A 14,315-nucleotide genomic window follows, 5' to 3' on the forward strand; every position below is an offset into this window, starting at 1 on the left:
AACTTGTTTTCAACTAGGTCAGACCCTCATCCCACCAATCGTGGTCTAGAAAAACTTGAGCTTGACATAAATGAAATAAAATTTTTTGGGGGCTGATATTTGGCAGTGTGACCCTTTTGAATATTGACATCATCACTTACATGAAATGACTGAGGTAGATTCTTGTGAATAATCATGGTTGAGTCTTCACTGCTGCACGGTGAATTCCTGTTTCCTTTTTTGTATGAATATGGAAATTGCTGAGTTAGTGATGCATCCTATGATGATCCTACACACACACACAGCCAAACATGTAGATACATACACACACACACACACACAGCCAAACATGTAGATACATACACACACACACACACAGCTGAGCATGCAGATATATAACACACACACCAAACATAAACATCAACACACAAAGTGCCATATACACTCAACACACTAGCTGCCAATATGAACGGCACAGACGCACGACATATAATCGTACATGCACCTGCACGTAGACACACGCTCGCGGTCCGGGCGCTTCCTCCGAAACGCTGATCCCCCCCCAGCGGGTCAGCAAGACGCCCGCGTTGAGTTTCGTCAGCTGACTGACACGCCGGCTCACCTCCGCCAGGAGAACCTGCCTCCCCGACCGTGACGGAGCGACCTCGGCGGACCGCGTCGACCGCGCGCGGTTCAGGGTTCTGCTTTCGGCAGAACGCCCCCCCCCCCGTGGGTCGCCAACGCGCGCACTTCTTTTGCACTTCCTCTCCAGTGAGTACAGACAGAGTCAATGTGCGGTCCTGGCACAGTTTAACTCTAACGCTGCAGAGCTTTATGGCGAGGCGTAGCACTGTCCTGCATCCTGGAGTCAGTGTGGGCCACAGTGAGTGCAGTGCAGAAGTGCTGACTAAGCACATGGTAGCGTCTGTTTTGAAGCTGCCCGCTGTCCTTCTCTGACTTCACCCCCCATGGTCAGGGGCACAGTTCAGTCTGAGTCTGTTGACAGTCTGTTGCCTCCTTATGCAGGTGAAGGACAGAAAAGGGAAGAAACACACACACTTGACACAGTCACACACACACACACACACACCCTTGACACATTTACACACACACACTCTCGACACACGCTTGACACATTCGCACACGCACACACTCTCTCGACACATTTACACACACACACTGGACACATTAACACACACACACACACTCAACACATTCACACGCACACACGCTGGACACATTCGCACACACTCACATACCACACACACACACGCACACACACAGACTTTGTCCCTCGGGTGAACGTGCGGAAAGGGACGTAGGGTGTCTGCCAGTTGCGGGCGTGCAGATGCCTCGGGGTGTGTGCAGCGGGCTCTCTGCTCGGCAGCTGACTCGGGATCCTGGTCAGTGCTCCTTCTCTCGTCCGCTCTGGAAATCCTGTGTGCTCACTGATGGAGGTCTGAGCCCACGGGGACAACGCTTGCTCTTTCTAAAAGCTGGAGAGAGGGGTGAGGGAGCAGGGAAAACTAGGTTCCCAAGGATGAGGTCAGAGAGTTTCAGGGGACTGGAGAAAGGAATGTAGCTTCACATTTTTTTTTGGGGGGGGGCGGGTGTCTGTGCGTTAAGTTAAGCTTTTAATAATCAGGTTAGTGCTCCTCTTCAAGACAGCGGTTCCAGATTTGACTCTGAGACGGAACGTGTCGGTAGGCTCCGCCTCTCTTTCTGGCCCCTCCCACTCTGGGCAGGGTGGGCGGGGGGTATTGGGAATTTTGGGTGAGAAAGTTTCATGTGATGTCGCCGCGACCTTGATGCCCTCTGGCCTCTGTGGCCTCCGCTTCGGCTTCAGCGATCCGTCACAAGGTGAATTCCGCTCTGACATTCCGCCGGTCACGCGGACCCCCCCTTCCCCCCCCCCCCCACGCTGATTAGCCGAAGGCCGTGGGCCTTCCTCTTAAGACGGGGATCAGCTGGCAGAGGTCTGAGCGTCTGAGTGAGAGAGCCGGAGACTCGGGGGGGGGAACGCGGTGTAACGGGCTCAGCGAATGCTCTCTGGTCACGTGACCTAAGCGCCGGCCCCCGGACCCCTGCGGTTGTTGGTGCACTCGGGGGGGCTCGTTAGCGGTGCGGCGGCGGCGGAGTGGGAAGCGGAGTCTGGCGAGGGGGCCCGGAGCGTCCCCGTGGCGGTTTGGCGCTCTCCTGTGCCTGGTTACTGGCCGTCCGGCTGGAAACGGCGTTATGTAACCAGTCTCTTCATCCATGGCCACTGCTGTCTCTCCAGACCTCCCCACACACACACACTCACACACACACACACAGTCACATTCACTCACACACATACACACACAGTCACATTCACTCACACACAGCACACACACTCACTCACACACACACACAGTCACATTCACTCACACACAGCACACACACTCACTCACACACACACACACACACACACACGGTCACATTCACTCACTCACATACACACACAGTCACATTCACTCACACACAGCACACACACTCATGCATACACACACTTACAAACAGCACACACATGCACAAACATGCACAACGCGCTACACACACACTTTCTTATGCACACACACACACGCATACTCACACTCACTCACACAGTACACACACTCACGCACGAGCACATATACGCGCACACACACACACACCAGACACCACATATTACACACACAGGCAGATTAAGCACAGCGCACATACGTGTGCACACTCGTGTTTGCGCTCGTGGGAACAGCGGATTCCTCGTTACGCAGAGCAGCAGGGTCGAGCTGCTCCTGTCGCTGCCTCGGCTGGAGCGGTTGCGTAACTCAGAGCAGCGGGAGCGCCGGAGAGAGCGGCGAAGAATCGACCCGCAGTCTCCACTCTGCCCTGACCCTCACGTATTCCCTTCCTAGGCTCCTGTTCCCAGGCTGCGTGGAGGGCGCGCAGGTCCGTGGCTGCAAGCCTGAGTGGGCTGCAGTGGCTGTATTGCAGGCTTGGTTTTATGAATGAGGCGCGTTTCAGTTGCATGTTCTCTCTCTGCGTTCATCCGAGAGCGCTGAGCAGGAGGGTGGTGCGTACGTGGGAGTCCCTTCTCTACATCCGCTGAAATTCCTCATGTTCGGCTGCCTTATCTGTTCGGAAGTGTGTGTGTGTGTTTCCGTGTTTGTGTGTAAGTGCGTGTTTATATAACCTCCTATTAACACGTATACAGTATAATGTGTGTGTGTACACTGTGAGGACGGTAAGCAGTAAGTCCCCGGGGTTTGGCATTGCCTGGCCCAGTTAAGGTGTGTGTGTGTGTGCGCATGTGTGTGTGTACAGTCACCGCTGCTGCCCCTCCTCACACCGTCTCGCTGCTGGGTGAGAGAGGCCCTTTCAGTGCTGGCCTTTTACATCCTGGAGTCAGCTGCAGCTTTGAGCTTACATCACAGCCCCTGCGTCTGAGCGTGCGTCCCTAAGCTCCTTACTCACTAGACTCCCCAGGCTGGCCCTGGGGCCCTTAGTGCAGGCTGGGGTCAGTGTGAGCACATTTAACATGGGGCCCACTTCACACTGTTACCCTGAGTCAGTGCTCCCACCCATCCTGCCCCTGCTCTGTTGCCCCCCACCCTGCCCCCACTCTGCTACAAACCCCTGCTGTCCCCTCTCTGCTACCACTTTCTGACCCCACAATGTTACTCTGAGTCAATGCCCCCACCCACCCTGTCCCTGCTCAGTTACCCCCCCCCCCCCACTGTGCCCCCACTCTGTTACCCCTGCTAACCCCACTCTCATACCCCTGCTGACCCTACCCTGGTACCCTCCAGTCTGCCCTGACTGTATTGCCTCACCCCAACCCAGCCAGCCTTCACCTGCTGTCGCACACCCCCTCCCCCATCCCCCCCAAATCTGTCAGCGGGAACAAAAGAGGTGATTTTAAGCCAGACAGTCCACCAGTGAAGTGAAGACAAACAGCTGAGGGCTTTAAGAAGGGGTGCATTAGTGAGGTATTTTGATCCACTGTTGGCACGGTTACAAATCTGTGTTTAAAAACTGCTGGCGTGAGCAGTGTGAACAGCCTGGCCCACCAACTGTCACTCCGCTGTGTGGAGGAACTGGGACTGTCGGGGCTCAAAATCACTCAGTTTTCAAAAAATACTCGCACTGGGGCTTTTGGAATGTTTGCGTCCGTGCCGGTCGACGGTCATTGACACGGCTTCTGCCAATTAATGAAATAACATTGGAGGAGAAGAGACTCCGCCCCTCTGTTCCCTTAGAAGAGAGGGGTAGGCGTTGTTCTGGCCAGACTCACCTTCTCTTCCTCTGGACTCAGACTCTTGCTGGGCAGTTCGCTCGCGGTAACCTGAAGACCACAGTTAAGTCCAGTAATCTTAGGGGATGTACAGTGGAGTGCCTGTTGCCCTGCAGTGTGACTCGCAGGAAGTGGCACCCTTTCGTGTTGGTCATCCTCATCGCCGTGGTGACGGTGTCAGCGACGTGCCCCTGACCTGACTGAGGTGAGCTGAAGAGGCGGCTTGTGTGTTCCACAAACGGGTGCCGTTTTTAGACTGGGCCGGTCTGTCACTCAGGAGACGTAGTGGAGTCTACATCAGTGGAATTATAAAGCATGCACATCAATGGTTCATCTCCAGGGTTTTCATGGGTAATCCTGTAATCTTCTTGCTTACATTGCTCAGACCATCTCTTGAGGGAGATGGAAGAAATCAGGTCTTGGCACTGTGTTTTTGGAACATCATACCAGACTTGTATGGGAGGACACTGAAGTGCATTTTGGGAAAAATGATACTGAAATAAAAGCAACATATTCTTTTACAAGGGCTTGGGTAGAAGTATGTTTGAACATCTCAAGAATGGGCCATGAAAATTTGGCAGCGTTGAGAGTGCGTGTTGGCGGCCGATCACAAACTATCGAGTGGGTCACTGGCCGCTTTCTTCAGTGGCCCCGTCCCCTCAGGAGATGTGAATTTGGGGCAGATCCACCCTTGGATCTCCTGAAGCCTGTCCCACAGTCTGTTGCTGGACCGTTTTTTTTTTCAGCAGACCAAGCCTTAGTTGAAGACTATGATGTTTGGCTATTAGTTGAGTCCAGTATTTTCATGCTGGCTAGAAGCTTCCACTCTGTCACTTCTTGGTTGGACACATCTGATCTAATGGCAATCCCAATCCAGGGCAGTGTGTGAGCCATTCTGGGTTTTACAGTAAGGTGGCTACTGCTCTGAACAAAGGCTGCTTCTGGTGACTGACTTCAAGTCAGTACACAGCCAAGCCTCTAGTAAGACCTGGAATGGCTCAAAGCACCACAGTGCTGTTTGCATGCGTGGTGTACAGTCAGGGAAAAACAGCTGCCTGCTCCGGGTTGTTGCCTCTCGTCTTGCACGTCTCGCCTGTGTCTGAGTGACGATGCCGTTTTTTTAATGCTGGCTGGGATATTGAATTACCGGACTGGCCCGAGGCCGGCAGTTAATGTTTTCCCGGTTAATGTTTCCAGCGCCTCAGTTCCAGGTACTCTTCCCTTTTTCTCGAGAGCTGTGCCACTGCCAGTGGTCAGGGCCCAGTGCTCTCCTTTGGGCTTGGGACCCGGCCATTGTTCCCCCCTCTGATGGATGCGGAACAGGGCATGATCCTCCACTGGACGTCCGGAACACGGTGTCTGTCATCCGCAGGGGCCAGCTCTGCTTCCCGAAGGCAATCTAGCATCGTTATGAGCCCGGTAAACCGGCTGACCCCCCCCCCCTCCGCTCCCCTGTGTGGAAGTCCATTGAGAATTAGGAGTGGGACTCAGAGCCAAGCGAGCGATTGATTTGGCTGCTCTCCTGTTCTCATTCAGACAGAAATAGCCCCGAGGTTTCTTATTGGCCGGCCAAGGGTGGCTGATTGGCTTCAGGCTTTTTGAGCCGCAGAGGCACTAGGACAGGGGGCACTGGGCCCAGACATCCCATTTACAGAGAGGCTCCACCCCCCGCCTCTCTGACACACTGTCCTCACTATGCACCTTTGTGTGTGTGTGTCTGTGTGTAGTCCTGACCTTTGCTCTCGCTCCCACTCAGGGCTCTCTCCATGGATATAGACACAGACTATGAGCGACCGAACGTTGAGACCATAAAGTGCGTGGTTGTCGGGGACAACGCGGTGGGCAAGACCCGCCTCATCTGTGCCCGCGCCTGCAATGCCACCCTCACACAGTACCAGCTGCTCGCCACCCACGTGCCAACCGTCTGGGCCATCGACCAGTACCGCGTGTGCCAGGAGGTAGAGCCACCCAACACACACACACCCAACACACACACCCAATTTAGACACTACCCTCACACATTGTGCACCCAACATACACGCCCAACTTACACACTATTCACACACATTACACACCCCACATACAAACCCGTGGGCATTACAATCCCACACGCCTTTCACTGTACACATACTGCATGATGCATGTTTTGTTCCTTGTCTTGTTGCCGGGTGATGTGACCGTGTGCCCTGCCTGTCGTGTGCCTGCAGGTCCTGGAAAGGTCGCGGGATGTGGTGGACGAGGTGAGTGTCTCCCTGCGGCTTTGGGACACGTTTGGCGACCATCACAAAGACCGACGCTTTGCATACGGCAGGTCAGTACAACACACACGCGCGCACACACACACACATACGCACAATCACACACACACACACACACACACACACACACACAAATACACAACACACACACACATACGCACACACACACACACACATAAACACACACGCACAATCACACACACACACACAAATACACAGACACACACACACGCACACCTACACACACACACACACACACACACACACACACACACACACTCGCACTCGCACTCACATAACTGCATTGCTAATGTTGAACTCAATCTGTTAGGGGGCCTCAGCACTCTGAGAAGTTGGCATGTTGAGCCAGAGCTTTATTAGTGACGTAATCTTTCCTTTGGCTCATAACCCCCTGATGTAACTGCAGGAGTGGCACTGCAGGACAGACAGTCCAAACTCTCACTCAGTGCTGATTCTGCACTTGGCTGTGAGTTCTGGCTCCCAGTTAGTAACAGAGGCCTGGGGTTGGGGTGGGGGGGGGGGTGGCGGGGGGCAGGGTGTGAGTGCAAAGAGGATTGACACCATTTTCATCTAACGGAAATGGTGAAACGGCAGAGACCTTCCCCTGTAAGCAGACTGATAGTGTTGATCTAAGCCTCAGTGTGACCCACCAGCACTGTCTCACTTTTACTGTGAATTCACACACACACACACACACACACACATTCACACACCTCTGCGTACATAGTCACAATTCGTCACAATGTCCATTACACCCCCCTGCATCTGATGTTAATGAGTCTTTCGCTGCCCTGATCCTCAGTAAGCTGAACTCCATAATCTCCCAACACACACACACACACACACACACACACTCTCACCCTCACCCTCAGTAAGTCCCTGTTTCAACAGGCTTAATAGTCTCTATGTGATGATGGAGTGCTCAGTCATGCGGTGTCCTGCATTTGTGTAACAGTTGCTCACCATCACCATGTGACCCAGTCAGGGGTCAGGGGTCAGGTGGATGGCCATCCTTCCTACAGCCGACTGATAACACCCAGCACCACATTCGGGCGCCTGCAATGAAATGAAATTTTCGGGCGCCTGTCTACGGTTCCCTCAGATTACCCTCAGCGTCGCCATAATCACCGTTTTTGTTGCCATAGAGACGTCAGTATCGAGTCCTCCGGGTGACACAAGGAATTGTTTCAGGTTTCCCAGAGTTATTGTTGGGTGCCAGCTGACATCAGTGTCAAGCGCGGGGCAGTTTCCTCCTTTTGCAGGACCTCCCTGGAGCGACTTCAGCCAGTGTCTGGACTTGAACCAGCAATCCCCTAGCCTGTGAGATCCATTTACAACCGCCATGTTGGCACGTAATGCATGGTCATTAATTAACCATTAAGAGCATACGGTCACACGGGTGTTATAACGCTAGAGCGGTCCCTGAAGCATACAGGCACACCGGTGTGATTAGAGCACAAGATTAGAACGTTTATTTATGAATGAGGCAACAATGAACATTTGGATGAAACTCTTTCTTTCTAGGAATAAACACACTTATTTTCCACATAAACATTGCACCAAATAACTCATTACAATGTCGGTTTTTATGTCCTGAATGGGGACATTTATTTGTTTATGCAGACATTCACACTTGATCAGAAGTAGCAGCAGTTTAGCATCGGAAAAAATATACTAGCTAGGCTATACAGTTAGCTAACATTAGACTGCTAACCCAGCTGCCAAAATGAGCTAACTACAGGCTGGCAGAAAGCAGAATATTTAGTAACAATTTGATATGTGAGGCTGTAAATAGTAATTGCTATCACGAGCAAACCTGCCACTGATCAAAATAATCAATTAAATACTCTGCAAAAGTAGAAAACATTCCGAAAGTTATATATTTTTGTTCTGCCAACTTGTTTTTCCGCATAAAACCAAAGGTTACTTAAGATTGCTGCACTTAACAACAGGTTTCTCTTGCTCCCCACACAACTCCCCTTTCAATTCCCGATCAGGTCTTATGGGAAGATGGGACCAAGCAAGTGAGTAATCTTAGTGGCCCAGTCCAAAACAAAGCCCTCACAGTCTATGGACTTTAATGGTGTATTTCCAGGGAAAGGTGAGTCCACGAGTTGACAGGGGCTTGGTGAGTGCACAAAGGGTGAAACTGGACAAGACTTCTGACATCACACAATACGTGACACATTGCTGAGAGACTTAACCTTAACTCAAATTTTTATGAGGTAGGAGGAAAGTCATCCACCACCTGAACTAGGCGCGTAGGAACTTTAAATTGCCTGGGGGTGCGCTGATGAGTGTTTCTGAGAATATTTTTACTGAACAGCTTTAAAATAAGTAAATTCTAATGACTTTTCAAAGGAAATTGACATGAGAGGCAGGCGAGTGAGAAGAAAGGAAATATTTAGTTTTTTTATTTTATTACAGGTTCATGCTGTGTCATAAAATTACAGCATGAATAAGGGTGGTAATATTTGTCAGGGGAAATGTTGGTTAACAGAACAATCACAGCAAAGTTGTTGAAAGTTCTAGAACAGTTGGTGCACATGCAGAAGAATCTGGGCCGTGCGGCTGTTGGAGGTATTTTAGAACTTGTGTACGGAAGGGTTAAATGGAGCCGAGGCTGAACTGCAGCGGTGTTTTGCTCGCACCTTCTAGATTAGCCTTACGCAATCTGCCTGTCCACCGACACTGATAGCCCTCACCCAGTGAGCTCGTATCAGGCTAATGGAAGTTATATGGCTGTCACATATCCAATAAAGAATGTCTGGAATGAAAGTGTCAAAATCATGACCATCATAAAGCATTACGTTACATTACATTGCATTTATTTGGTGGACGCTTTTATCCGAAGCGACATACAATAAGTGCATACTGTAGAACAAATGAAGTCAATGGACAAATAAAAATAATATATAATAATTAAAGTAAGTTGAAGTACAAAATGAATGTGGTTAACATCATAATAATAAAGCAAATAAGCTGTTCCTGGAGATCTACCATCCTGCACCCTAATACCCCTAAGGGGGAGGAGGGTATTGTGAAAGTTTTGAAAAACAAGTCGGAGCTTCTCCCGTTAACTTGACCTGCAGTAACACAGGAGAGGCCGGGCCTGTTCCTTTAAGATCCTCCCTAGATTGTGTACTGTAAAGTCAATTAGTCAGGAGTTTGATCCCAGACATGCGGCACGCGGCGTATGAACAAAACACTGGCCGAGATGTTACATAACGCGCTGGGCCTTGACCTCTGTGGTTTGGGCTTGCACACAAAGTTAAGATGTTTGCTATTTATTTATTTATTTAGAAACACACACACCAATGGACTTGGACACGGACATTGCTCCCTAGCAGTTGTGCGTGTGCTCACACACACACACACACACACACACACACACAGTAATGTGTATTAAAAAGTAGCCTTAGCCGCAGTAATGAGCTCGTGGCAGAGTGCTAATGTGTTTTCCTGGTCACCTACGTGGCGGTTTTTAAATGAATAAGGCTGTAATGTAATCCCCTCCTGACCACGTATGGTGGGGTCTCAGCAGCCTGTGCATGCGTGTCTGTGCATGTCTGTGCATGCGTGTCCGCGCACGCGCGTCCGTGCGTGTCCATCTCCGTGCGCGCGCGTGTGTCGCTACGGCGGTATGCGGCGTATGCGAGAGCCTTTTGCTCATGCTATGTACTGTAACACTATTTATAGACCTCCCTCGTGGCCCGGGCGCAGTCAGCTGCCTATATCGCCTTACGTAACCGAAGGCCTCAGTAAGCCCGCTGTCCGTAGGCCGAGCCCCGGCCCGCGCGACGCGGTGTCTGATGTCGCCGTCCGGCCCGTCTCACGATGCGTACGGGCGACTCGGGCCGAGCTCGCGCGCGTCTTACTCGGTTTCCTGACAGAAATAGACTTGGCTCCGCTTCGCTTTTTCCACCCCCCGATGGGCGGGGCCATCGGCGACTCGCCGCTTTGGTCCAGTCGTTTCGTCCCGCTGCGGGGTGCAGATTTGGACGGGTCCATTAGGGTCGGTGATTGACGGCGCGTGCGGTGGCTCCGCCCACTGCGGTGTTCAGGATACCTCACCTGGCCAGTGGTAGTTTTTTTTTTTTTTTGTGCTAAACTTTCTTAATATGATTTGAAAGTGTGTTCAATGTTTTGAATTAATATTTTAGCCTTCAGATTTTTTTTTTTCATTCTTTTATATTTTTAGTCTTTTTTGTTTCCAAAGCTTGATTTGAGCTGTATTCTTTTCCAGGATCCTCCAAATATAGCTGTCAGCAGAGTATGTAATAGGGCAGCCTTGTATAAAAAGGGCTGTAATTTCAACATGGTGAAACCACAATTTAAAAAACGCTGTTTAGCAAAAACCACACGAGCATTGTTTGACTACAAATCTAAAATGGTGGTGTACAGAGCCAAATCAGTAAAAATAGCATCTGTCTTTGTGCCGAAGGCCATGGAGGGCCCTGTGTATTTAGCCTGAGTCCTCCCTGTCTCTCTCCGCAGGTCTGACGTGGTCGTGCTGTGCTTCTCTCTGGCCAACCCCAACTCGCTGCGCCACGTGCTCACCATGTGGTTCCCCGAGATCAAGCACTTCTGCCCCCGCACCCCCATAATCCTGGTGGGCTGCCAGCTGGACCTGCGCTACGCCGACCTGGAGGCCGTCAACCGCGCCCGCCGCCCCCTGGCAAAGTACGAGCGCCCCCCCCCCCCCCCCCCCCCCCCCCCGCGCAGATACCCTCGTACCTGCTACACTCATAACCCACCTGCAGATACCCTCATACCTGTTACACTCATAATCCACCCGCAGATACCCTCGTACCTGTTACACTGACAACCCACATAGAGGAGCTCCCAAACACAGATGCCCTCGTACTTGATACACTCAACCCACCTGTAGATACCCTCGTCCCAGTTATACTCATAACTGACCTGCAAGAGCTCACAGACAGAGATACCCTTGTACCTGTTACACTGATAACCCACTTGCAGGAGCTCACAGATACCCTCATACACTCTTACACCTATTTGTCCAAAACTCCACTCGGACACACTGCTGACCCCCTCTCTCCCCCCCTCTGCTATGCACAGGCCCATCAAACCCACAGACATCCTGCCCCCAGAGCGGGGTCACGAGGTGGCCAAGGAGCTGGGCGTGCCGTACTACGAGACCAGCATCGTGGCGCAGTTCGGCGTCAAGGACGTCTTCGACAACGCCATCCGCGCCGCCCTCATCTCGCGACGCCACCTGCAGTTCTGGAAGTCCCACCTGAAGAAGGTGCAGCGCCCCCTGCTGCAGGCGCCCTTCCTGCCCCCGCGCCCGCCCCGGCCCGTGGTGGGCATCCCGGACCCGCCCGCCATCGACGGCGAGGGGCCCGACTCGCTCTTCTGCCTGCCCCTGTGCGCCGACGTCCTCTTCGTCCTGCAGGGCGGCGCCACCCGCGTCTTCGCCCACAAGGTCTACCTGGCCACGTCCTGCTCCAAGTTCTACGACCTCTTCGCCATGGACCTGGGGAGGGCCGGGGGCTGGGGCGGCGGCGGGGGGGACAGGGGGGATGACGACGAGGACGACGGAGGGGAGGGGAGCGAGAGGGAGGAGCAGAGCCGGAGGGAGGCCAAGGAGCAGGCGGGGCGAACCAAGAGCCTGGACATCGACAAGGACGGGGAGGGCCGGCCGCGGGGCCACAGGCAGCCCCTCCTGCCCCAGCAGGGCTCTCTCAGGACTTCCCGGAGCGACAACGCCCTCCCCGCCAGCAGCCACTGCTGTTCGGGGCCCCTGGGGGCCGGACGGGCCCTCGCGGGCTGGGGCCGGGGCTTCCTAAGCGTGCGCATTGAGCACGTGGAGGACCCCATGACCGGCCGGCCACGCCTTATGACTGTGGTGTCCATGGACTGCCTGATCCAAAAAGAACCCTTCCAGGTAGGTGTGGTTAATAATTCCTAACCCTAACTAATTCCAATCCTACTGGCATGAAAAATGACATCTGCCAGCCTCGTTTCATTATTATATATCTGTCATGTCCCTTTTTTTTTTTGTTTTGTTTTTTGAACCTGCCATTTTTTGTCAGCGTGCTTTGATGTATTATTTGCAATTTGTCTTTTCATAATTACCATGAGTCAAATCATACTGAATAAATTTTATTTGTATAATGCGGTTTACAGAGAACTGTCCCAAAGAGTGTGCCGAGAGTAACTGTTTATTTTCAATCTGAATGCAATACGCCTGCCCTGTGTCCTCCGCGCCACTAGGCGGTGCTGCAGTACCTGTACACGGGCAGCCTGGACGAGGGCCGGAGCGACCTGATGCAGGTGGCCACCATCGCGGAGCTCCTGGAGGTCTTCGACCTGCGCATGATGGTGGCCAACGTGCTGAACCGCGAGAGCTTCATGAACCAGGAGATCACCAAGGCCTTCCACGTGCGACGGGCCAACCGCATCAAGGAGTGCCTCAACAAGGGCACCTTCGCTGGTACGGCACGCCGCGCTGCCTCTGATTGGCTGCCCGTCATCCCCCCCTGCTCCAGCCATGTGTGTGCGTGCGTGCGTGCGTGTGTTTGTGTGTATGTGTGTGTGAGAGAGAGAGAGAGTGTGTGTGTGCATGTGCATGCGTGCCTGTGTGTGAGGGAGAGAGAGAGAGAGAGAGGCTGTGTGTGTGTGTGTGTGTGAGAGAGAAAGTGTGTGTGGGTGTGAAAGAGAGAGCGAGAGAGAGTGTGTGTGTGTGTGCACGTGCACGTGCGTGTGCATGCGTGCCTGTGTGTGTGTGAGGGAGAGAGAGAGAGACTGTGTGTGTGTGTGAGAGAGAGAGAATGTGTGGGTGTGTGTGTATGTGAGAGAGAGAGAGAGAGTGTGTGTGGGTGCGTGTACGATAGGTCATGTGACCACCCGCTCATTCCTCTGTTTTCCAACCTCGCTGGTTTTCCTGTCGGGAAACCTTTCGTTTACGCCTTCGCCGTTGTCTGTGCACGTCTTGTCATTCCTGCATAGTTTTTTTTTTTGTTTTTTGTCTTGTCTGCCGTGCATCCTGTGTGGTACTTATAAAGCTTGCACCTTGTTTATTTAAAACTCTGCTTCCGTGTTTCGTGGCCGGTGTTTGTCTGTAAAGTGCACGTCTGTGTCTGCTGTTCTGTCGTGCCCCTCGCCATGCGCTGCCCGCTCTTCGTCTCTCTGTTCAGTGAGGGAGCAGGAGTGTATACTGAATTACTGCGGTGGCTCTGAGATTCTGCAGCCCCTGCAGCTTTGCCTCCAGGTTGCGTTCATGTTTCTCCTGTCCAGAACTCGCAGATCGGTCAGTTCCGACGCATTATATTTGAGGGAAATTTATATATTTGCAAATTACATGCGTACGGTTGTCTGAAACGACAGAATCTTCTCGAAACTCTTTAAAGTCGGGTTCTTCTGCGGTGAGCCGCCTGGGCTGGTAACTGTTTGAATAGCACGCTCTGCAAACGTGAGAAAGCACGGCCAGGTGTAGGCTGGTGTAAAACCGCAGCGTGCAGGTTTGTGAAGTGAAAGATGTCGGTGGTTTCAGTGGTGCCGGGGAGATGGAGCGTCGCTGTAAAGGACACCGAGCTCACCCCTCGCCAGGTCGCGTCTGCTGTTACCCAGCGAACGCCTTTCCAGGAAATGCCGCAGAGCTATCGGACACGCGAGCTGTCGCAGGACACCGAACACCCGGTTTCCTGAGTTCCTGAGAGCCAATCAGCTGCGACCAAGCTAGGAGCTCAAGCTGTGATTTCTCAGCTCTGAAATTGCAGTGACTTGGCTGATTT

At 52.5% G+C, this 14,315-nt stretch overlaps 1 protein-coding gene across 3 annotated transcripts in view; it reads left to right on the forward strand.

The window, feature by feature from the left end:
• Positions 1–14,315, forward strand: part of LOC135233230 (rho-related BTB domain-containing protein 2-like) — a 46,914-nt gene that overhangs the window by 18,182 nt on the left and 14,417 nt on the right. For all 3 annotated transcript variants that reach the window (XM_064296558.1, XM_064296559.1, XM_064296557.1), the window contains exons 2-6: positions 6,033–6,234; positions 6,484–6,587; positions 11,053–11,238; positions 11,638–12,466; positions 12,796–13,015. In XM_064296558.1, the coding sequence (XP_064152628.1) occupies positions 6,043–6,234; positions 6,484–6,587; positions 11,053–11,238; positions 11,638–12,466; positions 12,796–13,015 (1,531 nt within the window). In that variant the 5' untranslated portion in view covers positions 6,033–6,042. The remainder of the gene's footprint in view (positions 1–6,032; positions 6,235–6,483; positions 6,588–11,052; positions 11,239–11,637; positions 12,467–12,795; positions 13,016–14,315) is intronic.

This window comes from Anguilla rostrata, chromosome 10, assembly GCF_018555375.3.
Source record: "Anguilla rostrata isolate EN2019 chromosome 10, ASM1855537v3, whole genome shotgun sequence".
NCBI classification, from domain to species: domain Eukaryota; kingdom Metazoa; phylum Chordata; class Actinopteri; order Anguilliformes; family Anguillidae; genus Anguilla; species Anguilla rostrata.